This window comes from Hemiscyllium ocellatum, chromosome 22 (assembly GCF_020745735.1).
Source record: "Hemiscyllium ocellatum isolate sHemOce1 chromosome 22, sHemOce1.pat.X.cur, whole genome shotgun sequence".
Lineage (NCBI taxonomy): Eukaryota > Metazoa > Chordata > Chondrichthyes > Orectolobiformes > Hemiscylliidae > Hemiscyllium > Hemiscyllium ocellatum.
The window spans coordinates 35,601,058-35,627,997 of NC_083422.1; the positions used below are offsets into that span (position 1 = coordinate 35,601,058).

The 26,940-nt window shown below is 37.8% G+C and overlaps 1 protein-coding gene across 13 annotated transcripts in view; it reads left to right on the plus strand.

Annotated features, from left to right (window-relative positions):
• LOC132826283 (fibroblast growth factor receptor 2-like) overlaps positions 1-26,940 on the plus strand; it is a 189,647-nt gene that overhangs the window by 103,623 nt on the left and 59,084 nt on the right. For 11 of the 13 annotated variants that reach the window (XM_060842065.1, XM_060842067.1, XM_060842069.1 and 8 more), the window contains 2 exons: positions 19,228-19,494; positions 20,411-20,485. The exons of 1 other annotated variant lie outside the window; for it this stretch is intronic. In XM_060842065.1, the coding sequence (XP_060698048.1) occupies positions 19,228-19,494; positions 20,411-20,485 (342 nt within the window). The remainder of the gene's footprint in view (positions 1-19,227; positions 19,495-20,410; positions 20,486-26,940) is intronic. One more of the 13 variants, XM_060842071.1, reaches the window with a different exon arrangement.

Here is a 26,940-nt window from a genome sequence, read left to right on the forward strand (position 1 = left end):
CGTTGTGACTGCTTGTTTGGGTTTGTTTCTGAGGAATTGGCAGATTGTGTTTAGCTTATTGCGCTATATTACAAATATTCAGCATTTTCTAAACAAAATGGATATTATTGAACGGGGCAGTGTCTGCTTGGCAAAGAGTTAGTTGATTCAACCTGCATCTAATTAACAAGGTCACCAGATATGTAAATGCTGCTGGCAGTTTCAAATTGTTTTTAGCATTAAGCAAGTTAAAACCAAGTCCGTTTTTTTTTCCCCAGCACTATTGTGTTCAACATTGCTCCCAAATAGGGGATTATTGTACATTATTTATAATGTAAGTCGATACTGACGTGGCTACTAAAAATGCCAAGTAGCCTGTTTAAAACTTGAAACCAAGTGGGTAAACGCTTCTCTGGACTTGTTTTTGGCAGCTGTGAATTTGATGGTGTCAGATCAGTGATGTATAAAAGAAGAGCAGCCAAGTGGATTTTGCCATTTGCCAGTTTGAGCATGGAAGCAAAGCCTCACAGTGTAAATACAGAGTTTGTTCTGTGGTCTGACAACAGATTCCAGCCTGATAAAGGGATTTGGGCATAAAGCAAATGTAAATTAATATTTACATTAAACAGGTAAGGGATTGGGCTCCTGGTGTAGAGATGTGGAAGATTACATACCTCACAATCAGATTATTGTAGTTCCCAAATTCCAGGGCTGCCCATCAAGCACTCCAGTGTTTCCATTAAGCAGTTGTCTTGGCTGAGTGATTGGATGTCGTCTCCTATGGGGAAGGAGATTTCTTCATTTAAAGAGAGGAGGGACTTTATATTTGTCACACAAACTTTCAGCAGTGTAAATCCAGCAGCCCTATCAAAGCATTATTGGCAGGTATTGTAGAGCTAATTTGGGGGTAAATGATTCATGTCGAATTTATGAAGATTTGAAATGTGTGGTGAAGTGAAAAGAAAGCTTTTCACATTATATACTGTGTCACAACCTAATGTAAAACTCTAATCACTTTGTAAAGATGAAAACAATACCATCAAAACAGTTAATTTATCAATTAGTCCTATATTCAAATAAACTAACAATTTTTCTTTTTCTTAAGAAAGTAAGGATACAAGCCATTATTAATCATGTCAAGATTTTACAGAAAATGCACTAGCAATAAATTCTCAAAAGCTACAGAATGAATTAATCAAACTTAAAGAGGAAACAAGAGTGCCTGGGTTACTGTAGTGTGTTTAAACAATAAATGCATTGTATAAAATATATCTTTTAAATAGTTCTGTTCTGGTATAGAGATGATATGTGATCATGCTAGTTGTTGCTTACTCAAATAGCGGTTGCTTACTCTGCTATATGTTAAATTGTTAAAAATCAGCCTTTTCAGGTTCTGTCGTTTTGAGAATGGCATGTTAAGTAATTATTTGTTTGAATAGCTTTCTGTGCTGCAGATACTATATGTTACATATCAAAGCAAAATTTTACATTTGCTAGGAATTAAAAATATAAACAAAAAGCAGGAATTGCTCAGCAGGTGTGATGGGAGGAATGGAGTTAACATTTCTAGTTGACTTTTCATCTGGAGAAGATGGCAATGGGTTTTTATCCTACAGAGGCATGGGAAGTGGATCTTGCCAGCAATGTTGGAACATTTGGAAGCACAAATGGATGGGTAAGGGGTTGGTCTCTGATGGCCATTTCCTTGTCCTTGCCTCTGACCCCCCGAACCCCCTTTCCTCAGGTGTCCTCCCCTACAAACACCCCATGACAGGAAGATAAAAATTGGAACTGAGGAATAAGCCTCAACTAATACACATCAGGACCCAGAAACTGCTGGTCTTAGATCATCAGCTTCTGGTGACTTCACTCATGTTGAAGCTGTGACAGGATGAGATACTCCACTTTGCTCACATATCAGCTGTTCATGAGTTGATTAGCAGATGATCAGGAGAGTTATCTTACCTTAGGGTGACATGATAATATACTTGCCCCACACTTAGTGTCAAGCATTGAAAATTCATAGCCAGATCCTTGCATCTGATGAAGGGCTTATGCCCAAAATGTCGATTCTCCTGCTTCTCAGATGCTGCCTGATCTGCTGTGCTTTTGTAGCACCACACTCTCAAATCTGTTAGGAAAAGGCAGGTTATGATTTTTTAGGATGGACTCACTGATATGTATAGAGTTCTTAAGAGTGCCTGAAAGAGGCTGTTCTCCTTTAGTGACGGAGAACTTCGAATTTTGGTTCATAGTCTAAGAATAAGGGGTCAGCCATTTAGAAATGATGAAGAAATACTTTAGTTCAGAAAGGTGTGAAACCTTGGAATGCTAAACCCCAGAATACTCTGTAAATGCTCAGTTGTTGATTATACAAAGATCGATGGGTATGAAATGAATCAAGATAGAGTGGGAATATGGACTTAGTGAAGATCAGCCAAGATCTTATTGAATGGATAGGTTTATGCCATTGAACCTAATTCCCCATTCCTTTCTTTGTTAAACTGGGGAGATACTGGGTAGCAATTTGGAACACAAGTAATGCCTGAACATTCTCTTTGTCTATATTACTCCAGATAAAAAGAGACAATTAAAGTGAGATACTTGACTGCATGCATGTTTAGATCTATATGGCTATACATCTAGTGGCAGAAAGAAACAAAAAAGTGAGTATTATTCTTTCTTACACACAGGATATTCCAAAGCAATTGACAATATGTGAATTATTTTTGGAGCATGTTTTGTAGGTACATGCAGCATTCAGTGTATCCCGGACAAGCATCAATGAGATGAGTAAAGTTTGCCAGTTCTTGTTGGTATTGATTAATGGTTAAATAGTTAATTTGGCTGTTTTTAAGTAATGCTATAGTTTCTATCCAGTCATGAACTCCATTTCAGGGATATGTGCTTTGTATACCCACCCAGTTGTAGGATGTATTTCATCTGTTAGCAAAACTGCTTCACAAACCTCTGCTGTGAAGATTTGATTATCTCTGTTAGAAACTGTCAAAGAAGACGCTTTAATAGTTTGTTTTCTTTACCTCTATGCAACCAATGTGGGGCATGCAGCTTTAAACGTATAGCATGACTTAAACTACTGCAGATTCTGGAGATCTGAAATGAAAACAGAAAGTAGTGGAGAAACTCAATAGGTCAGGCAGTATCTGTGGAGAGAGAAACAATAGCCTGGTAGTGCAAAATGTAAACATTACGAAAGGGTGACCTCTAAATCAAAGCTTTTCTTCTTGCATTCATCAGGACCAGAACTAGCCTGTTTTATTGCATCCTAGTCCTGAGGTCTGTGCACAACGGCAGTTTCTGTAAGTGTTGGCACACTGTTTAGCATGTGTAGAATCTCCCAGTGGCAGTGCAGGTCAGTATTGGCCAGGTCTGCTGAATTTCCCGAGCACTTCCCATTTTTGTAGCATTTTTATCGCTTTTAACTGTTATTGATCTGGGTCATTATTAGCAGAACCATCCCTGTGTGCCTTCAGAGCAAACAATGCCCTCAGCTGTGCAGAGTGAAGTATTCTTTCACTCCTGCAAAGGGTTGTTTTTTCATGGGGCCAGCACAACCTCTAAAAGATGACTCCTTTTGCATTCTTTGATTCCCTGAATGATCCTCATTTACTGGGATATTGAAGAATTAATTTTTGTAAAGCCATAGCATCTCCTATCTGTGAATGTTGAGGCACACGACTGATCAATCACTAGACCTCACTGACCTGGCAGTATCATATTAGAAACACTGGCCACAGTTGTTAGGAGTACAAATGTGATTTACAGTTCTTTATTTATTTGTGGTTTGGTCATTTTTCAGTTCCCTTTGGGCAGTTTAAAGATAAATTAGTGGAATGTCATCTTTCATTGTGCAGTGGTGTAGACAGCTGGGACAAAGAATTAATTAATGTCTGCTCTGCTTTCCAAATGGTCTACCAAAGCTTGTCAACATTAGCATCCCTTTCTTTAAAAAAAAACAATTGCAATGACTTGCATATCTCTTTTGTTCTACTTTCCTGTTTTTGTTTAAACAATTGCTGGTTCCACAAAAGAATTGAGCTGGTGGAGTTGTTGAGCCTGGCAGTACTAGGGACTGTATAAAAATGCATTCAACTGTCTGTGTGTGTGTGTGTGTGTGTGTGTGTGTGTGTGTGTCCCTGTTCCTCACGCCATCAGTCACAGTAACTACCTGAGATCAGTTCCATTCAATATTGCTAACATTCATAACTTTAAAAATATTCCAAGAAGAGAAGCAAAATCAGACAAACAATTTTGAGATGAATGATAATGTTTTCATTTTACAAATTTAAACAAATGCTTGTAGCAAGGCCTTGAAACCTTTTGGTATTCAAAGTTTAGATTTTAATGAATTAAGCTTTAGTCCTGTTGGAACACACTTTGAGCCAAGCTCATGTTTTGAATCATCTAAGAAATTGACCTGGTTGAGTGTCTAATGTAGAAGACAGGTGTTCCAAGCTTCCTCAAGTGTATGGTAAAGTCATTGTATAACATGTTAATGTAGGGCTTGTTTTCTCATTTCCTTATTCATATATTTTCCCTGGCAATTTTTGCAAATGGTCTTTACAGATGAAATGTGTAGTGTTTTGAACAGCCAGGTTACCAACCATAATTCTAAAATCAAAATCAATAAGATGAGCTATCTTAACATTTTTTTAATAGACATCTGAGATCCAATGGCACACCTTCTCCCAAAAGTAATTAAAGACAATGCTGTATGCAACTCACTAAAAGTGGATACATTGCAACAGGAAATAAAACAGAATCAAGTTGAATTGGTCAAGGAAAATAGATTACGGAAAGTTGTCTATTTTTTAAAAATGCAAATGAAGTCTTATAATTTCCTCAAAGAGCTTCGTAAATGGAGGAATGCACAGGGCATCCCAACTTCTTTTAAGAGTTTTTTGTTTTCCTTCTAGACAAATGGAAAATATAATACCAGAACATTCAGTACGATATAGTATGTTTAAGGTTTACCATTTAAAAAATTCTAAATTCAAAACGTACTGTAGAAATTCATATATTCTGTTTAAACCCTGGCAGTTGTAATCTTTGTGCTCGCACTCTTGTAAAGTTTTTAACAATGGAATTATAGAACTAGTAAGGAAAAACAAGTTTTCAAAACACTACTTAACATTATAAAATTACTTTTTCTGTATACAAATGAAGCTGACAGACTAGGAAACCAAATTAGTGATCTCTAGCAGTCAGTTGTGCCTATCTGATGATTCTCTTTTGTTTTTCATTATTCATTCATGGGATGAAGGCATTGCTGGCGAGGCAGCATTTATTGCCCAGTGGGCATTTAAGAGTCAAAAACATTGCTGTGGGTCTGGAGTCACATGTAGGCCAGGTAAGGGATTTTTCCTGACAATCAAATTCCAGGTTTTTCTTGAGTTCAAATTCCACCATTTGCCATGGCAAGATATGGACCCAGGTGCCCAGAACGCTATCTGGATCAACAGTCCAGCGATAATACCACTCTACCATTGCCTCCCTCTAGGAAAGTCTAACTCAAGTGCCCCATGAGATCCTTCAGCCATTTACTGGAGAGGAGGAGCTGAAGTGGTTTGCTGACAACACTGTCATTCTTTAATCTTCAAATTTGACTTTTCCCGAGAGGAACAAAAGTAGACCATTCAGCTCCTTGAGCTCACTCAGCTATTCAGTAAGATGATCTATTTATTTCCAATTCGAGATTTCCATCTCCATAACATTTGATCCCCTGCCCTATAAGAATCTGTCCACTTCTGTCTTTAAAACTATTAAATAATCCCACTTCACTGCTTTCTGAGGCAGAGTGTTCCAAACTCTCTCAAGCTCCTGATACAAAATCTCTCTTCATTCTATCCTGAAAGAGTGACCACTACTAGTAAAATAATGGTTCCCTATTTCTGAATTCTTAGTGAAGAGGAAACATGCTTTTCTTGCCAATCTTACCAAACCCATTTAGGATCTTAAGCATTTCAACCAAGACAACCCTCAGTCCAGTGAAAGTTTGTTAAACGTGTCCATCTTATCTTCGTAAGACAACCCATTCATTCCAGGCATTTATCTAGAAAACTTCTCTGAACCACCTCCAGTGCATTTGAAGGCTTCCTTAAATAAGGAGACCAGATTAACCCTGTTGTTTCACTAATGTCCTGTATTACTGAAGCATAAAATTCTCACTTTTAGATTCAATTTCTCTTATAACGAAAGATAGCATTCCATTAGCTGTCTTGATTGTGTGCTCTACCTGTGTACTAACTTTGTGTCTCATGCTGGATCACCTAAATCCGTCTGCACCTTAGATTTCCGCAGTTGTCCTCTGTTAAAGTAATACTCTGCTTTTTCATTCTTCTTGCCAAAATAAACAACTTCACGTTTTCCCACATTGTTTCGTCTGCCAAATTAGTTTGGGAACATGGTCAGTGTGGATTGATTGGTCTGAAGGATCTGTTTCCATGCTGTATGACTATGTTCATCAAACTTTTCATATCTTTTACTTCCCAGTCTATCTTTGTCATCTGCAAATTTTCCTATCATGCTTTTGCTCCGCTCATCTAAGTAATTGGTGTAATTTTTAAAATGTTGGAGACCATAGCACTAAATTCTACTTGTTAATCTTCAAGGTTAACATGCTACACCTACCCTTTACAATGGTGATGGGCATCTTGCACCCAAAAAGTTTTTATACCTGCCCTAAATATCAGTTAATATGGGGAGTCATTACACTGGTTTGTATTCACTGGGCTGTCTGAGGAAGGGTCTAAATTACACCTTTCTGACTTGGAATATTGAGCCATTGATTACTCTGTCTGGCTGTGCATAACTCACTAACTTCAACCAAGTATTTAAATATCATGTTCTAGTCTTCACTTTGGAGAATTTTATTCAGAAGCTGTCATTGACATTATATAATATGCTTCTCCTTAGGTGATGTTTAGTCTCTATATATAAATTTCTGTGGTGTTTTTCAAAGTATTGCCTATTTGGCATTTACTTTTGTGATGCATGGATTCATAGAAACTCCTACTCTAGTACTGAAATATCCAGAATTAAATCATAAATGAGTATAGATTGCAGTGATACTTTTGAGCTGATATTTTGGCACTGCCCTCCAACTCAGCGACAAGAGCAGTTTCGTTAAATGATTCAAAGCTGTCACCGAGGAAATGTTATTGAGAATTTGGGGTATGCATCATTTCCACAGTGATCAACTCTGAAAATCGGTAGTGGCTCTATTAGTTTGCTAAAGTTAAGATAACTTTAGTGGCATATTCATAGTGAGGACCTGGTGGTATCAAGTGGCCAGTGCTTTGTACAGAGCAGATCTCTGCTCGTTCTTTGCAAGGCATGCGTCATTGGGAGTCAGAATTTTAAGAAGAGGAACCTGCTTGGAGCCCCTGTTCTTTCTTTAGGGTTGGTTCCATCAGTACCAGACACATCTCTGAGCCTTTATTTCTTAATTAGTTCTGTATAACCCAGACTGAAGTGACCAAGTTTAGATTAGAGACCATGTAAGGTCCTGAGCAAATTCCAGTCCGCACTCCCAATTGTGTCTCTGCACTTAGAAAGTTGAAAAGCAAGTAAGTTGCAACATGCTACAACTCATTATAAAGATTATTTCAGATATATCAAGGCATTTTTAAAAAAAAATTTAGATTTTTGGCCTGTTATAACAAGAGCTTTGTTTACAGTCTACTTTTTCAGAATGTTGTAGCATTGTTATTTCATCAAGTGCCTCGCAGCAGTGGGAAAGTTTATTTGCGTTTAAAAAAAATTAAAATTGTTTTAATTACAATTTTTATCCAAGACAAAATAGGTGTGCACAATAAAAGTATGCTGTAAATCATTGGCAGAGTGCTCTTCGTTCTGGAACGTCAAAGCACAATGCTGTGAGGTAGAAGAATATTGCTTCCTTTGTACCACCCATCACTGCCCCAGTCTCGCCATCTCCATTCAATTGATAATGTCAGTGTAACAGGAAATAGGCCAATCTAGGATGCAAGAAAGACAACTCCTTGCTTTGACAGTTAGCGACCTGTAGGGATTATTGTGACCCAAAACTTCACTGATTATGTAGGAGGACTAATGATGAATAAATATGTGCAGTCACCATTTTCACATGAAGTGTAATGCCACGATACAGATGAGCTTGTTGCAGATGTACCTGAACAAGAATTGATTAATGTCTTTATTTGTACCTATCATCACTTCAGTTGTTCATTATGCATGTTGCATTCTAATCGTATGCCACTGTATTCTATTCTAGGGCACTTCTTTTTTATTTTAAGGTTTTTTCTTTAAATGCAAAGATGATTTAACCCCCCCCCGCCACCCCCCCATTACCTTCAATAGTAAACTCTTGCATATTGTGTTAGGCATGACAAAACATGCAAGTCTAGTCAGGCATCTTGCAATGTAGGTAAAAACAATGACTGCAGATGCTGGAAACCAGATTCTGGAAGAGCACAGCAGTATCCGAGGAGCCGTAAAATCGACATTTCGGGCAAAAGCCTTTCATCAGGAATACAGGGCAGAGAGCCTGAAGCATGGAGAGATAAGTGAGAGGAGGGTGGAGGTAGGGAGAAAGTAGCATAGAGTACAATAGGTGAGTGGGGGAGGGGATGAAGATGATAGGTCGAGGGTGGGGAGGGTGGAGTGGATAGGTGGAAAAGAAGATAGGCAGGTAGGACAAGTCATGGGGACAGTGAGCTGGAAGTTGGGAACTGCAGTGAGGTGGGGGAAAGGGGAAATGAGGAAACTGTTCAAGTCCACATTGATGCACTGGGGTTAAAATCAATCACACCGCCCTGTGGCCCAACATTTCAACTCTCCCTCCCACTCTGCCGAGGACATTGGAGGTCCTGGGTCTCTTTCACCGCCGCTCCCTCACCACCAGATTCCTGGAGGAAGAACGCCTCATCCTGAGCTTCGGAACACTTCAACCCCAGGGCATCAATGTGAACTTCAACAGTTTCCTCATTTCCCCTTCCCCTACCTCACCGCAGTTCCCAACTTCCAGCTCAGCACTGTCCCCATGACTTGTCCTACCTGCCTGTCTTCTTTTCCACCTATCCACTCCACCCCTCTTCCCCCCCCCCCCCCCCGACCTATCACCTTCATCACCTTCATCCCCTCCCCAATTCACCTATTGTATTCTATGCTACTTTCTCCCCACCCCCACCCTCCTCTCACTTATCTCTCCACACTTCAGGCTCTCTGCCTGTATTCCTGATGAAGGTCTTTTGTCTGAAAAGTCGGTTTTACTGCTCCTCAAATGCTGCCTGAACTGCTGTGCTCTTCCAGCACCACTAATCCAGAATCTTGCAATGTATCCTAGCCTCCATGTTAGTATAGAATGTCCTACAGCAAGAGCACAGGGTTTAGTTTCATAAATCACTACTGTATATCATCTTGACATTACAAAATAATTCTATCCATTAATTGAGTGCACTGACTAATATGCATATTCTAAGGTCCATGATAAGATTAAGTAATTTAAATTTGCCCTAACTACTGTGTGTACTTGGCTAAAACGCTCACTTGTTTCTTTTCCTTGTGAAATGTTTAATTCATGGTTACGAACTTTCCACTGATCTGTTAGATTCAAAAGTCACCTTATTTTTCTAAGCCATGTTTTATGTGCTTGTTTCTTAGCTAACCATTTTTAACTTCATTTGGAACAGTTCAAAGAGCAGCTTCAAAAGGTGTACTACTTGTCATCAAGAAGAACAGCCTTTAATTGATAATTTTGTTTGAAACTGTAAAGCGGAGGTATGAATAAAATGCGAATTAAGAAAGCCTAAAGTAGGAAAATAAGGTAGTCTATCATCTGTTGTTCTTCAGGGAAGGAATGCAATCTTTTGTTAATGCCTTTACCCCAATTTGGAAGTCAGAGAAGATTACCACATTGAAGGAAATAGGGTGTATGAGAGTCAAAGAGCATCTTGGGCTTTTATGCATCCTACAGAAAGTTACTTATCTTAAAAAGTTAGGCAATCAATTGATTCATTTCAACATGAAAGAATGAGAACATTTTCAAAATTGTGGAAATCCTTTTTTTTTAAAAACCTTGTTATAACTGCTAGTTGTATTCAATGGGCCTGTGATGTAGTGTTTGGCACTTAACTCTTGTCTCTGTGGTTCTAGGTTGTTTGAATAAAGTTGGAGCTTCTGCTTCCTGTCTGTTCTGACCATTTGCGCCAGTTGCTTGATGGTAAAACTACTGCCAAGGAGGAAATCTTTTAAGAAGCTGTCATTTTTTTTTCCCTATAGTGACATGTAGGACATTAACAGACAGAATTTATAGCCCTTTCAAAACTTAACAGTAAAATGGATTATATTTGCTGTTCTTTTGAATGGCTACATTTATTACTGTGATTGCATTTTATATTAATTGACAGACCCAGCTTTCCATGTTTTGTATTTTTGGACAGCCTGGCAAAGGTTGCAAATTCTCAAGAGAAAATTGGATTGAAGCTGTCTTTTGTTAGTCTATGACATCATGTCCTACTTTAATGTAGCCTCTTTAAATTCAGTTCTAGAATGAGAACCTCAGGTAATCATAGATAACTCTGCCCGAAACAATGATGCAATGGAGATTTTGTTTTATTATTGCACAATATCAATATTTTTCTTTAAAGGTCACATCAGCTTATTTGGTTATGGACCAATGGTGAGGAGCAGAAAAGGCCAAAAATTCCTAGATTGAGTTCAGGCAAATTTTCTACACCAGCATGTTTCCAGTCCATTAAGAAAGAAGACATTGCTGGGGCCTTTTTTTTCGAGAAAGGGCAAATAGATCAAATGTCAGTAGGAAAATGTTTTTAAAAATGTGATTGTTGTATCATAAAGTGCAGTTTGGTTCTGGAAAAGGACAAGGGCCAATGCAGACTGAGAACCATTAACTGGAGGAAAGCCATTTTCAATGGAGTAAGAATGAATTTGGTCCTGATAAATTATTTTAAAATGTAAGTGGGCAAAATTGGAATTGGATGGTGTGCTTCCTTTAAAGCTGAATGAGTTCATAACTGAGTGTAAAAGATTCAGAGAAGAATTGGGGGAAAAAAAGACCAAAGACGAAATGAGAAGAGACTGGCAGCAAACAAAAGATAGTTCAGAAGTTTTTTGCAGATATATAAACCATAAGATGGTGAAAAGTGGAGGAGTGGGGCTCATTTAGGGGCCAAAACGTTGATTTTGCATAGCGGCAATTGCATGATTAAAGTAATAAATGAATACTTTTGTATCTACTTTGCCAAAAAGAAGATGCTGCCCAGGTTATTTTGCAAGTGTAGGTAGTTAAGATATTCAAATGGTTCAAAATTGAGGGAGAGGGTTTGAATGGACTATTTTGTCCTTCAGGAGCACTGAAACTGGATGAGACGCATCCAAAGATACAGAGGGGGTAAGATTAGAAATTATGAAATGATTGGCCATAACCTTTAAATGTTCCTTTAGGTATGGGTGGTCACAGAGAACTGTATTATTGTGAATATTTGGTGCGGCATGGTGACTCAGTGATTAGCATTGCTGCCTGACAGCACCAGGCACCTGGGTTCGATTCCAGTCTCAGGCGACTGTCTGTGTGGAATTTGCATGTTCTCCCCGTGTCTGCAAAGGTTTCCTGCAGGTGCTCCAGTTTCCTCCCACAATCCAAAGATGTGCAGGTCAGGTGAATTGGTCATGCTAAATTGCCCATTGTGTTAGGTGCATTAGTCAGAGGTAAATGTAGAGTTGGGGAATGGGTCTGGGTGGATTATTGTTCAGAGGGTCAGTGTGGACTTGTTATGCTGAAGAGCCTGTTTCCATACTGTAGGAAATCTAATCTTTTACACTGTTATTTAAAAAAAGGGAGTGGAGGTGAGACCAACAAATAAGGTTAGATTAACCTTTTTATGGTGAGAAAGCTTTTGGAAATGAATTCAGAACAAAATTAGAAATAACTTGGGCATATGCGCGTTAGTTGACGGAAGCTAGGACAGACCTGTTAGTGGAAAATAGTGTTTAACTAACTTGCTTGAGATTTATGATAAGATAACAGAGCAGGTTGGTAAGGGTAATGGTATTGATGTGTTACTCACAGAATTGTGAAATGTATTTGATAAACTACCACATAACATACATGTAAGCAAGCTCTGAATTAATGGAACAAAAGGGATGGTAACAATGTGAATATAAAATTGCCTGAGTAAACAGTAATGATAGCAGTTGTTTTTCAGACTGGATGAAGTTTCATAGCGGAGTTGCCCAACAGCCTGAATTTTCTTGATACCTTGAGGTACAGGAGATGATTTCAAACTCTGCAGATGATACAAAACTCTAAAGTACCGTGAACCACGAAGGCAAACTGTTGAAAGCAAACAGGAGCAGAGGGACCTGTGTGTAAATCTGCTCATTCTTCCATAAGATGTAGGGAGCAGCCCATCGAGTATGCTCCGTCATTCACAGATCATGGCTGATCTGATAATCCTCAACTTCACTTTCCTGTCTTTTCCTCATGATCGTGGAATATTCTAATGATTAAAAATCTGTCTATTTCAGCGTTGGATATGAATAATAACCTAGCCTCTAGATCCCTGTGCAATAAGGAATTCCACTGATTTTGCTGCCTTCTGAGAGAAAAAAATTCTTCTCATCTCTATCATAACTGAACAACCCTTTTATTATGAGATTTTGTCCTCTGGTCCATGGTCCAAAAGGAAGGAACCTTTCCACGTTTATCCTTTCTAGCTCCCTAACAATTTTCTGTTTCAATGAGATGACCTCTCATTCATCTAAACTCTAATGACTGCAAGCCCAGCATACACATACTCTCCACGTCAGAAAATCTCTCCATACCCAGAATCAACATAGTGAAACATCTGTGGACTGCCTCCAATGTGAGTATATTTTCCCTTGGTTAAAAGAACAAAAAGAGTTCACTGTACTCTAAGTGTGGCTTAAAAAGTGTCTGGCATAGTTTCAGGCAATGCATAATTTCCTTTGAAATAATGGCTGACATTCCATTTGCCTTTTCTTGCGGAACTTGTACATTAGTTTCTTGTAAGTTATGCACTCAGACAACTAAAACCCTCTGTGTTGCTGTTTTCTACAATCTTTTGCCATTTAAATAATGTGCACCTCCTCTAATCTTCCTGCCAGAGTGCAAACCTTATGTTTTCTCATGTTATGTTTTAGCTGCCAAGTTTTTTGTCCATTCATTTAACCTGGCTGTATCGCTGTCTAGTTAGTGTCATCCTCTCTATTTGCCTACCCCCTAACTTTGTGCCTTCTGCAAACTTTACAGTAGTACATTCACTTCCCTCATCCAGATCATTAATATACATTATAAATGCATATGACTAAACACAGATCCGTGTAGCAGCCCAATTATTATTATTTGAAATCCTGAAAATGTCCCCTTTTTCTAATTATTTAATGGGACGTGGGCATTGGTAGCTAGGCCAGCATTTATTGCCTGTCCCTAATTGCCCAGAAGGCATTTAAGAATCAACTAAATTGCTGTGGGCCTGGGGTCTCATGTAGGCCAGAACAGATAAGGATAGCAGTTTCCTTCCTTAAGAAATATTAGTGAGCCAGATGGGTTTTCCCTGACAATCGACAATCGATCATCATTTGAGTCTTAATTCTAGATTTTAAAAAAATTGAATTCAAATTCCGCCAATCCTGCCATGGTGGGATTCAAACATGGGTCCTCAGAACATTATCTTGGTGTCTGAATTAACAGTCCAGTGATAATACCACTAGACTATCACCTCCCTATATTACTGAGCCAGTTTTCTATCCATTCTATTGTATTATCCCGACATCATGGGGTTTAAAGTACCACAAAGAAGTCTACTTACTTATCAGGTGCATTTTGAAAATTCAAATACCTTGTGTTTATTGGTTCCTATTTATCAAAAATGTTTGTTACCCCTTCAAAGAATTCTGATAAATGTGTCATCATGATTTTTTTCTTTCCTGAAGCAAGTGGACTAAGTACTTTGGTATTATGTCCTCTTTGTTATACTGCTAACATTTTCCCAGTGACCTGAGTTAAGCTAACTAGCTTACAGTTACTTGTTGTTATGTCTCCTTCCTGTATTGAATAATCATTTCTCGCTCTCAAACGAAATGTTAATTTGGCAATTTTCCAAACTTGTGGCATTTTTCCAGAATCTAAGATTTTTGGAAGATTATTACCAGCACATCCACTATTCCTGCAGGTATTGCAATTAATCTCCTAGAATGGGACGCATCAGATCCAGAGGATTTCTCAGCATTTTGCCCCATTATTTTCCCTAGTACTTTATCTCTAATGGTAGTTATTGTATTTATTCCCTCTCCTTCTTTTGCCTCTTCCTTACTTCATTTTTGGAATATTATTAATGTTCTCTACCACGAAGACTGATGCAAAGTATTTATTTAATTTCTCTGCAATTTGCAGTTCATATGTTTTTTTCCCCCCAAAGGGCATGGCCTTGCTCTTCCTTTTTATATATGTAAAGAAGCTCTTGCTGTTCATTTTAGTATTCCTTGCTAGTTTACCCTCAAAATGTATTTTCTCCTTTATTTTGGTTACCTTTTTGGTTTTCAAACTTTCCCCATCCTCTGGCTGACTGCTAATCATTGTCACATTGTATAATTTTTCAGCTTCCAGCATGATGCTATCGTTAGCTTCCTTGGTTAACTACAGTTGGTTTATTCCCTTCCTTGAATCAGTATTCATAACTGGGATTTTTTTTATTTGTGAGACATGAACTATTTCATTAAAGGCCTCTCTCATTGCTCCTCAACAGTCTCTCTTTCTCAGTAACCTTTCCAAGTCCACTTCAGCTGACTCTGTCCTGATTTCTTTGCCTTTACCCTCATTTAAATTTAGCAATGTTGTTTCCAACCCACATTTCTCACTCTCACACTAAATGTTGCATTCGATCATATGGTCAATGTTTCATAGAATTATACAACCCCCACAGTGTGGAAGCAAGCCATTTGGTCTGTCAAGTCAACACTGACCCAACGAAGAGCATCCCACCTAGACCCATCCCCTTAGGCTATTCCTGTAACCCTGCATTTTCCATGGCTAATCTGGATTAGCCTGCACATCCCTGGACACTGTGGGCAATTTAGCATGGCGAATCCACCTACTTGCGCAGATCAGAGAACCATACATTTTGTCTTTACACCCCCAACCACCCCCCTCCCCTTTCGACTATGTTTGCTCTTTTTTTCTATGTTTGTACACTCTCTCCCTTCCCATTCCACTTTGGGTGTCATTACCCAAATAACGGCACTGCAGTACTGCCATACCCTTTTGATTTGACCCTCCTCACTCCTCCGAACCCCCCACTCCCAATAGTTTATAGTTCATTCTATAGCCATAGTTACTTGATTAGCCAGGACACTGGTACGAAGATGGTTCAAATGAAGTCTGTCTCATCAGAACAGATCTGTTCTCCTTCAGAAGTGGTGTCGTTACTCCATGAACTGAAACCCATTCCACCCGTACCAATTTTTGTGCCACACAATTAACTCCTTGAATTTATTTACTCTATGCAGGATTTAAAAGACACATGAGGGGCAACTTTTTTTTTTACAGTGTGTGGAATGTAATGCTAGAGAAAGTGATGGATACAGGTACAGTTACAACGTTTAAAAGACATTTGGATAAGCTCATGAATAGGAATGTTTGAAGGGCTCTGAGTCAAATGCAGGCAGGTGGGACTAGTTTAGTTTGCAAACATGGTTGGCATTGACTGGTTGGACCAAAGGGTCTGTTTTATGCTGTATGACTCGATGACCTATAGTTCAGGCATTAATCTCAAGACTACTACTTTGGAGGTTCTGCTTTTTAACTTAACAGTTCGTTGAAAAGCAATGAATAGGTTCTCTGGTAGAATAAAGGCTGAAGCAAGTAATAGAGTTCAACCACAAAACATCGGAGCTAAAAGCAACCAGGCAGAAGAATGTATAGGCTGACAAATGACAAATGACACCAGGTCACGTTATCCAGGACTCATGTATGAAAATATGAACACGTTTGGGTCAAATAAAAATAGGTCAATGTTTTTGTGATGTGTATAGTTTCAGAAAGAAATTAAGCATTTGTGTGTTTTCTGCAGTCTAAAATGATATCATTTCAAAGTAGGTTTTCAAAAAAAAAGAAATCTTTAGTCATAAGCTGAAGTTCTAATTCACATGCAATTTAACAATTGGTGTGTTTTTTCAGGTTTTTTTCTGAATGTATATACAAAATAGCTATATGCATTTATGTATGGAATTAATATGGAAGAGGTGTTACATATAGAAAAAGAGGTATAAGGGGAAGATGGTCACAACTTCTCAAGAAGTAGCTGTTTTGAAGGGTGATCCAAAGCTTGATCAGAGAGAGAAATTTTAAAAGTGGAATGGGCGGTGGACCAGTGAATGGGTAAAATAATGCATGGGTACATAGGCCTCTGCCAAAATGGGGCTTCTAGCAGAATGGGGTCTGGCAGAAGGTATTGACACGTAATATAGTGTGATATGACAGGTAATCAGTATGGTATGAGTTAGATCATAATTGACTACCTCACTACTCATTTACATTTGTGGCCTGAATTGTCTGTGGCTCAGCACTGCTTATGCTTGCTGAGGATTTCGGACCATTTAAGGGAGTAATCAGGCTTGCGTATAATTTAATAAACAAATCAGGAAAACAGAAAATCTCAGTTTTATGATTTCTTTAAGAAATATTGATGATGATGTCACTAATTGGAAATATTGCTTAGAAAAAAGAATTGAGTGTAGTTTGTTCACCAGTGTGGTATAGCCCAACTAATGCTGCGCTGACCATCAGTCTGTAGGCACAGCTGGGCTTTGCAATAAGATTCAATTTTTTTTGTGTAAACGATAGGCAACATGTTTATGGTTCTTGTGCAGAAAATATTGCCTTTTCACTCTGTAGAACACTAGAAACATGTTTGAAATGAAAGGTGTAAAAATTTTCCTTAGAATTGGATCAGTTCGTCTCTTTGTGATTTCATTGGTATGGGTTGCATGTAATTCATATACTTGTAAATGAAGTGATTTATATTTCCTTTGTAAAATGTTAAACATGGATTTTGATATACATTTGTTCTTAATATCGAAGTTTTGTTACCTTTCATGTTTCCGATAATGCTTTTAATCCTGAATAAAAAGAGATAAGATGAGTTGAAAATGCACCATTGTCAGTGTTTCGTTGTATGAATGGGGTGTTGGAGGGAAACAATTCTCCATTGAAGTTTATTTTTACATAAAATGTCTGCACAGATTATTAATTTGCAAGAATTGATGGTAGGAAGATTAGAGCTCATTGCTTAGAGAATCTGTTAATGAAAAATTATTATTTGTATGTCTCCAAAGAAGCTTGCATTATGAAATGTCGTTCCTTCAAGGCTTTTTCAACCAGAGCACAATTAAAAGTAATTTTGCAGTCACTTTGTCATCTGGGAATGTAAATGCCAGTCATATCAAATTGCCTCACACAGTCTTGGTGGAGTGTAGTGCAAGAAATGCTTGGTGATTCATTACAGCAGTTCCTTGTTGAAACAAGAAAGCCCAGGAGTAATTTTCTTAACGTAATTACAGCTTAATTAAAGAGACATGTCTAGGACAGGTTTCTCTTAACAGATGTCATTCTGTTGGAAAATGACTTCTGGCTCTTAAGCAATTTCATAATTTAATATGTTATATACACTGAAATAAAACATAACTTCAAGACAGTGCAATATATTTATGTAAGCTGCATAGCTGGAAAGAATATGAATTCGATGTTAATTTCTTTGTGTCTATTTCCACAATATGGATTCACCATGCACCTCCTATGTCAAAGCACAGTAGTTATTTGCTCGGATGGTATACTTGAGCCAGGTATTATAAAGAATCAGCTGTTAGTTCAGTTACAACTGTCTAACTGATTTTTCCCTCCTGCACTTGACCTCCCCTCTCTTTTGACAAGTGTATCTTCAGCCTCTCCTCCCCAGTCTTTCCTAATGCATTATGGCTCAGTTGTGGAATTAATAGAGGCAGGCCTGTGCTTGAACTCCTTTATGTGACCAGGGATCTTTATTTAGGTCCTTTGCATACTTGAGACTTGCCTCTGGCACCTGTGAGGATTCGCTCAATAGTGTCTCCTACACAGTAGTCGAGCCTAAAAATGCCAAAAAATTTTAATTTCAGCTGCCTTATTGATGCCCTGTAGTCACTTCAGTGAATCAAGGTGATTGATCCATTCTGTATAAGATCGCAAAAAGACCTTGGATGACCACAATTCCAATGTGTTCCCCCAAACGTTTCAAGAGCATTAAATGAAATAATTAGTTGTGAAACCTAGGAGCCTTCTTTTCCCCCACAGTTCTTTGATGGGAACATAATTCTGATTTTCACACTAAAATTGCTCGTTACAGTAGTGGAATCCCATGGGAGTCAGGATCCAGATGATGTTTTATCTCTTCCCCCAGGTATAGCTCTTAATTCCACTGTCATCTGCCCAAGAATTTCAATTTTTGTTTAATCCTAGCAATTGTTTTTATCCTAGTTTCATAGAAACTTAATATTTGACCTTTGTTTTCTCAGAAGCATTTTGATAAGGTGTGCAACTGATGACCTTTTTAAAGCAGTGTTATTCGTGCTATTTCCTTGAGATTATCTTCAAGTTCTTTAAGCTTTTGCAATGTCATGTCAGTTTTGTTTAAGTGATACTTTTTACAGACATATGAAAATCTTTATCTATTCAATATTTAAGGCAACATTCATAAATTACATAGTGTCTGATAATTACACATAACAATTTGCTGGGAGCAAGCAACAAATAATTCTTTACTGGGAACCGTAATTGGTCTTAGTTTAAATTTTGTTGTGGTTTGAGATTTTTTTTAAATTGTTGTATCATCCCTCTGCTGTGTGCTGCTTTTAGTGTGTGTAAGCAAAGTCAATGGGGCAATTTTATCTTTTGTTGCTGGCATAAAGTGGGTGATATCAGATTGGCCACACGCTTTTCCCAAATTTCCCTCTGCTTGACCTCTGGTATTGAACATTTTTGTTCTGTTGCAAGAAGTTTTTAAATTATCCTTGTAAGTCTACTAGCATATGTGGTTTCATTTCTAATGTTAAGCTTTGGCTTGCTATTGCTTATTTTTAAGGCATCACGGGGCATCAACTGAAGTCAGATTTTCTGACATATATTGCAACTTTCCTTTTCCTTCCCATCCCTTCCTTCCTTTTCTTGCTTTGCAGAGCCTCCATCAAACTACCAAATCTCTCAACCTGAAGTGCACACGCATCCTGGAGGTTTGCTTCAGTTGCAATGTCCATTGAAAGAGGATGTACAGAGCATCAGTTGGACTAAAGATGGGGAACAGTTGGGGCACAGCAATAAGACTTACTTAATCAGAGAGTACTTGCAGATTAGTGATGCCACACATGAGGATTCGGGCCTCTATGCTTGTACTGCAATTAGACCAATAGGCAGTGATACCGTGTACTTCGTTGTAAACATTACAGGTGAGTAACATTTGAACTGGATCCTAGAAATTCAGTGAAGCTTGACATTTATACTGACCCTGTTGCACTCCAAGTGACCTCCAGTTAAGGCTTTTAGGAAGGGTGGGAGTGGAAATAATTTACTTGGCACCATGGACAAATACAAACTGAAACCTGAACTGACAGACTATGTGGCAGGACTAACTGTCTGGAATATGACAGTTTTCAAAAAGGTTGATGCAGGTGTTTTTTGGACTTATAAGTTGTTCAGTTTCAATAGCTGTAAACTTTTTCTTTTAGCATATATTACATTATTAACAAAAAACAAGCTTGCCACCTATCAAATTATTCCATGTGGATGTATTTTAATTAAATTTGTCTCGTTTATCCGTTTTTAAAGAAAAATATTTTGTTTCGTTTCTTGACATTTTAGTGTGCAGCTGGAGGGGCTGTTCAAATTACCTTCTGTTTTGTCAATATCTTTTCAACGTAGTAATTATTGATCTTAGTGCATTTTCAACTTAAAATGTAAGACCGTATTGTAGCCAGGATTGCCCCACAAAGCTAGTTCCATATTTTGGCTGAGTCATCAAAGGGAGGAGTTAAACTGTAGACAAGTCATGCCAAGCATTTTATGTGACTCTCAGTAGGCAGTGGGTGGAGGTGATTAGGTTTTGAAGTGGTGTTTGGCCTGGATAGGAATAATTAAAAATCTGAAACCAAATAAGACGGTTATGTACGATATCTTGTAATAGTGCCTGATGTGGATATTGTGATATTTTAATTACTTTGCACGATTATTGTTAAAAACCAGTTGTAAAAAGGATTAATGATCATTGGCTATCTAGGAAGAAAATGCTTTAGAAATACATAGCAAATATCCATTTATCGAATTTTCATTATCTTGGGGAGATTATAGGTTATGGTTTTCTTCCAGATGCCATTTCCTCAGGGGACGATGAAGAGGACAATGATGGGTCAGAAGAGACAGCCAGTGATAGTAACAAGATAAGTAAGTACAGGGTGAGGAGACTATGCCTGATTGATGTAATAAAGTCAACAAGAACTTCAGGTCCTTTAAGAGGATCTCTTTTTTTCATAACATACAAAGTTGTTATCAGTTTATAAATTAAAGATGGAGAAACTTTTATAAAATGACCTTGAAAATTAATTTATTTGTCGTCTTTAATCTGTACATATTTTCTTTTGTGCAATTATTATTGCACCTGGTCTGGGTATATTTAATTTCAAGTATGGTTATGATTTATTGTATTCTCTGAGGAGTTAAATTTTATTGAGCTGATTTTAGGAATTGCCCTCTGGAGATTACATTGCAAATCTCATTTATGAAGATAATTTCAAAATGAATTACTCGGGAATGTACTGTTCTGTCCAATAATTGTGTATTCCATAGAGTCCTTTCACCATATCTGATTTTTGAACTTAACTCATGAGTCTAGGCTCTCTCTCACATTATATGGCTCTGTGAGCCCGTTTAATGTAGACTCATCAAAAATAGCTTGGAAACAAAATGAAAGCAGGTGGAGCACTGTAGACTTTACTTACTTATGATCCTTCTCGGAGTTATTTAATTGAAGCTAAAACCAGATATTGAATATATAGTTTGAGATGATATTTTAATACAGTATTGAAAGAACACTTTGAATGAGATTTTAAACTATGGCCGCATCTATCTATCGAGGTGTTTCAGGTGGTTAAAAATCCATCAAAGTAGAAATAAAGTGATCTGGAGAAACATTCCTCCTTCAACCAATTCTTCTGTTAATCAGTGGCATTTAAGAACCTGGGTTGCTTATTGTATAGCAAAAGTGCATGCTGCATTTTCTCCACTTAGCCACTGTAACTCAAACATTTTTTTCTTATAAGATCCTTTATTGTAATAATAACTTTGTAGAACAAAGAATGGGACAGAGCATAAAGAATATTAAAATGCATTATACCTTGAGGAATGACATGCAGGTTCACTTTTCCTCATGGCTGCATTGCATGCCAGAGTCATGTTGCCATAGGTAAATGTTAAATGCAGGGTCTAGATTAGAGTGGTGCTGGAAAAGCACAGCAGGGCAGGCAGCATCCGAGGAGCAGGAAAATCCATGTTTCGGGCAAAAGCCCTTCATCAAGAATAGAGGCAGGGTGCCTGCAGAGTGGAACGATGCAGGCACCCTGTCTCTATTCCTGATGAAGGGCTTTAATCCGAAATGTCGATTTTTCCGCTCCTCGGATGCTGCCTAACCTGCTGTGCTTTTCCAGCACCAATCTAATCTAGACTCTGGTTTCCAACATCTGCAGTTCTTGTTTTTACCTAAATGTTAAATGCATACCAGGCAGCTTAATATGGCGACAAAGGTCAACCATGTCATGCCTGGACCTCCTTTATAATTGACTCAGCATTGATAGAAGTCTGGGAAGAGATTGCCTACCACATTGAACACATGGTTTATAGGAATTGAGGACTGCAGCACAGCTGTAGAAATTTATAGCATCAAAGTTTGTTGTGTGGGTGTAAAAGCATATATTGAATAGGAAACACTTTTTTAATAAACTCATATATAAAATGTTAATAACTGTTGAAGTAGTATTGATAGTACTGTGGAAACGAGTATCATTTGACTTTTACATTCAGATGGTTAAGGCTAACTGAAATATTTTTACATTTTACTCAACCATTTTGACATGATAGAACAAATATATTGGAAGGAAAGGAAATGCCTTGTATTTTTTGGATGAGATATAGGTTGTAGTGAATATAAGTATATGAAATTTGTTAGCTATATGTTTGATAAATAAGATGTTAAAGTAAAGCCATTATAAAGGCCTACTTTTGTTTTGTAGTTGATCATATCTGGAATTAACATGTGGAACTATATATCTAGTGTGCATGAATGGTGCCATTGTTTAAGTAAAGAATAATTTAAATCTGTCTTTGGGTTTCCATTTGAAGTATTATAACAAGCAATGACAGGAAGCAATAACTAAGCTCAGCACACACGTAATACATAAGGACATAGTCTAACTTGGCACTTAACTAGTTTTGTAGAAGGGTAGTGCATGAACAAAAGTCCTATATATATCTAAAAATTGCATTTATTAAAACTATTTGTGGTTTATTGGTATTGTACGTTTTGCATCTTCTGTTTTCCAACAATTTATTTTACCCTTAACATTGGAGTATTTTAAATTAAAAGCTGCTGAACATAGTATGCAATTTACACTCTATGCAGTGCCAGTACCAAAAAGGTATGAAAATTCACAAAACTGCCTAGAAACCACGAATCAATTGATTTTTATGTCCAATAAAAGGTCTGCGTTTTTTTTTAATGGACCTGCAGTACATGGAAAAATGTAGTTCATAGCAGCTGTAATAATTCATTTTCTTTTGATTTCTGCATCAAAAAAATGTTAATAGTGTAAAATGCTAAATTACTTTCTCTGTCTGAATCATCCTCCCTATTTTAATTCAACATTTTTGAATTTAAATTTTTTTTTGGTCTTATTATATGGAAACCATTTTTCTTCTATCTTGTATCCATAATTGTTAGATTGTTTAGTAACTACAAATGCCTTGGGATTTATTATTTACCATTTATGCACTTAATCATTTTGAACTAGCTTCAATGAAATCTGACTCTGAAGCTATTGAAATCATAAGCATACTGTAAATTAAGGGGAAAATGCACTTGCCTTCAGCTTCGCACTAACTTCCCAACAAGAAGAATTCATCTAATTGCACTTAAAAATTGTTAAATTTTGCAAACAGATCAAATGGTAACTTGCATAGCTATTTGGAGCAATTATACTATTGATTCTGTCTGACAGGGAGCTTAAAATACAGGGGTGATAAATGTAAAGGGAGATTGTACAAATATTGACATTATTTAGTGTTAGTATCAACCAGAAATTCTTGTTTGTTTTACTTTTCCTACATTGAAACAAGAACTATTGTGCAAATAGTGTAACATGGTACTGTACAGCCATATTTATTGCATTAAGCGTAGGCTTTTGGTACTTAAAGAGAGTCATTGTTTCTGATTTAAAGTAGTTCTTGAGACAAAAGTCTAGTGTATGCCCTGCCTCGTGTTTTAATAAATATGCTGTATAAAAGACTTGCCTATAAGGAAAACTTTAAAGTTTTAAGAATCTGATGTTTTCCATTGTAGGCTTTATGTTTAATTAAACTTTCGAGGTGAAAGCTGAAGAGCTAATTGTGAATAAAGCTTAGATCACTTGGAATATGGTTTTCATAGTATGGAGTTAAAATACCATGGAGTGGATTTTATGGCTGTGGAGTGGTGGGACTGGAGGGCCTCATGTTCGTTCTCTCCCCCTCCCTCTCTCTCTCTTTTTCTGTCTATCTGTGTGTCTCTCTGTCTTTTCTTCTTTCCCCCCCCCCTTGTATCTCTGTCTATGTGTGTGGCTTGAGACCTCTGCAATCATGGGATTTTTTTTTCCCCCTGCAGCAGCCACAGCTTCCTCAGTGGCACTGCTTAGTGCAAGAGCTGCTAGTCTCTCTAATGGGCTGGCGGCAGGCTGGAGTTGCACACATCCTTTCATGATTCCAGGGAACGACTGGTCTTTCTGGAACTCAATTAGGTATGCCTCTCCAATCTGAGAATAACCCATCTATCCAAACCTCAATGCTAATACATTACCCTGATACCATGAGCTCCTATGTTATGCAATATATCTTTTTGTGGCACCATATCAAATTCTTTCTGAAAGTCTAAATATACTGCCTCTACTGATTCCCTTTTTATTAGTTCTGCTTGTTATATCCTCAAAGAACTGGAGCAAATTTGTCAAACATGATGTCCATTTCACAAAACCATGTTGACTCTGTTTAATTGAGTGAAACTTTTTCGAACACTGTGCTTTTTCTTCCTTTTAATAATAGCCTTTAGCATTTTCCCAACAAACAATGCTGAGTTAATTGGCCTGTCGTTTCCTGTTTTCCACCTCTCTCCCTCCTTGAACAAGAGTGTCACATTTGCAGCTTCCAGTTCACTAGAACCATCCAGGAATCCAGTGAGGTCTGGATTATTTTAACCAATGCTTCTAATATCTCAGCAGCCACTTCCTTTCAAACTTTTGGATGCAGGCCCTGATGACTTGTTTGCCTTTCCACAAGCACATCTTCGTGTACTTTGGCTTTTCCTTCTCTTCCATGTGACGAGCTGCTGAACACCTAGTCAGTGGTGGAATGCCTTGGTGTGGAATGAAATTACCTGTCTTCTATTTTTCATTTTGAAAAGAGACATGTCTGGAATAAATATTTGAAACAATAAGCAGTATTCACCATGTCATTTGGAAGATAAGTCTTTCTGTTGGAATTCATAAACATCTGGAACTAAAAAGTTAGCTGAATGGGAGCGTGAAGCCATTGCTGATTGTCTTAAAATCCATCTGATTCACTAGTGATCTGGAGGGAAGGGAACTTGCAGCCTTTCCTCTTGTCTGGCCTGTATGTGACTCCAGCCTGATAGTAATCTAATTGATTCCTAACTTGCCTCTGCAATGGCCTAGCAAACCACTCAATTGTATGAAAAACTACACAAAGTCTAAAGGAAGAGATGAAACCAGATAGAGCACCCAGCATCTGCGAAGCTATCAGAAACAGCATTGGATATTCAGCACTGTCAAACCTGCAAAGTGCTCCTTATTAAAATCTAGGGCCTTGTGTCAAAACTGGAAAAGCTGTCCCACAAGCTGATCAAACAATTGCCAGATATAGTCAGAAAATGCCTCAGACACTACCATCGCCATCCCAGGGTGTATCCTGCACAATGGCAGGGCAGAGGTGGCAGTACAGTGCTAAGGAGTTGGGAGAAAGTTACTGTAGGAGCCTTCAGCATTGTCTCCAAGCTCCCAAGTCTCATGGGAATTAGTGAAACGTGGGCAAGGAAACCTACTGGAGTTTACCACATATCACTTCTTAATTCCAGGTGGCATGACTCAAGCTGCTTAGGGGTCTGCATCAAGTGGTGAATGAATTAGCAAGAAAGAAAACTTACTTGATCCTGTCTTTACCAGTCTACCTGGAACAGATTAACAGTATTCATAGAATTCTTTACTGCATAGTCATTATGGAGACGAAGTCCTGCCTGCATATTGGCAAGACATGGGACAAGCTTTGAACAGATGTAATTACACAAAATCAGACATCCTTGAGGAAATGATGTCTGATCAGCAGCAGGGTTATATTCAGCAACTATCTATCTCCTCGTGACCTGGCATATACCCCACTCTGCCATTACAATCAACTGGGAATGTTAACCCTAGTTCAATGAACAGTTCAGGAGGGCATGCCAGGAGCAGCACCAGGCATGCCTAAAAATTAGGGGCCAAAGTGGTGAAGTTACAATGCAAGAAGTGCAAATAGTGGAAGCAGTTTACAGTAGACAGGGCTAAGAAATCCCCAAAACAATGGATCTAAAGACAAGAGCTTCTCAAGTTACTGCCCAGCCAGTGACACATATCTCATGAATAAATAACAATAGAATGTAAAGATAAGACCAGCAGAACTATGTCAGTACATAGACTTAATTTGGTAGATTTTCTGTTTCATGCCAATCATCCCCAGACTTGTCAGTTGACATTGTCCAAACAGATTCCACCACCAACAGAAAGGCAGGTAAGTAGTTATATAGTTTTCCTCAAAGGCTCTAATTTGCATATAGAGAACAAATTTATTTTAAAACTTTTTTTGTGTAATACATTCTAATTAATTTTTTAGTAGTTTTATGCTTCAGTTTCCAATGTTGTGTAAGGCTCTGAAAGAGTTAATACTGAGGAATGCCATAAGCAGCACCCACCATGAAGTCATATGGACTTGTGGGCAGAACAGAATGAGATCTGGAAGGAATGAGACCTAACATCTGGTCTTCATCAAATCTCTACAATATCTATCATACCAACATAAAGTGACTCTTCGAGATAGAGCAAGAAGTGGTTTTCCTCAAACACACTAGTCCAATCAGGTTCTTTAGTTTCCAACACGTTAGGCGAACTATGGCAGCAACCTTTGTCACGAGCAACAGCTTATGCAGTGTTGTGATTTTGTATACCCACGCAACACTCCAAACATGTTTCTCTCCACTGTTGCACGACGATGTACAATTAAATGTATAAAGAAAAATTGCAGTTCCAGTTTCTGAGATACAATTCTTAACAATTTGAACATTTTAAGTACGAGTGGTAATTTATACTGCAAGGATATACAGGTATTTGGGTACAGTTATGTGCCCACTAAGATATAATTTGAAACACATTCACAGTATACCTTTTTCAAAAAATATATATTCATATTTCATTTGAAGGAATTACAGTTCCACACTTTGTTGAATATACATGCTTCCATTGTTAATCCTTGAGTTAAACAGGTAGTCAATGATTTAAGTTCTGATAAAGCCTTTTCTGTTTCAGCATTTCAGTGATCAAATTATGATGTTG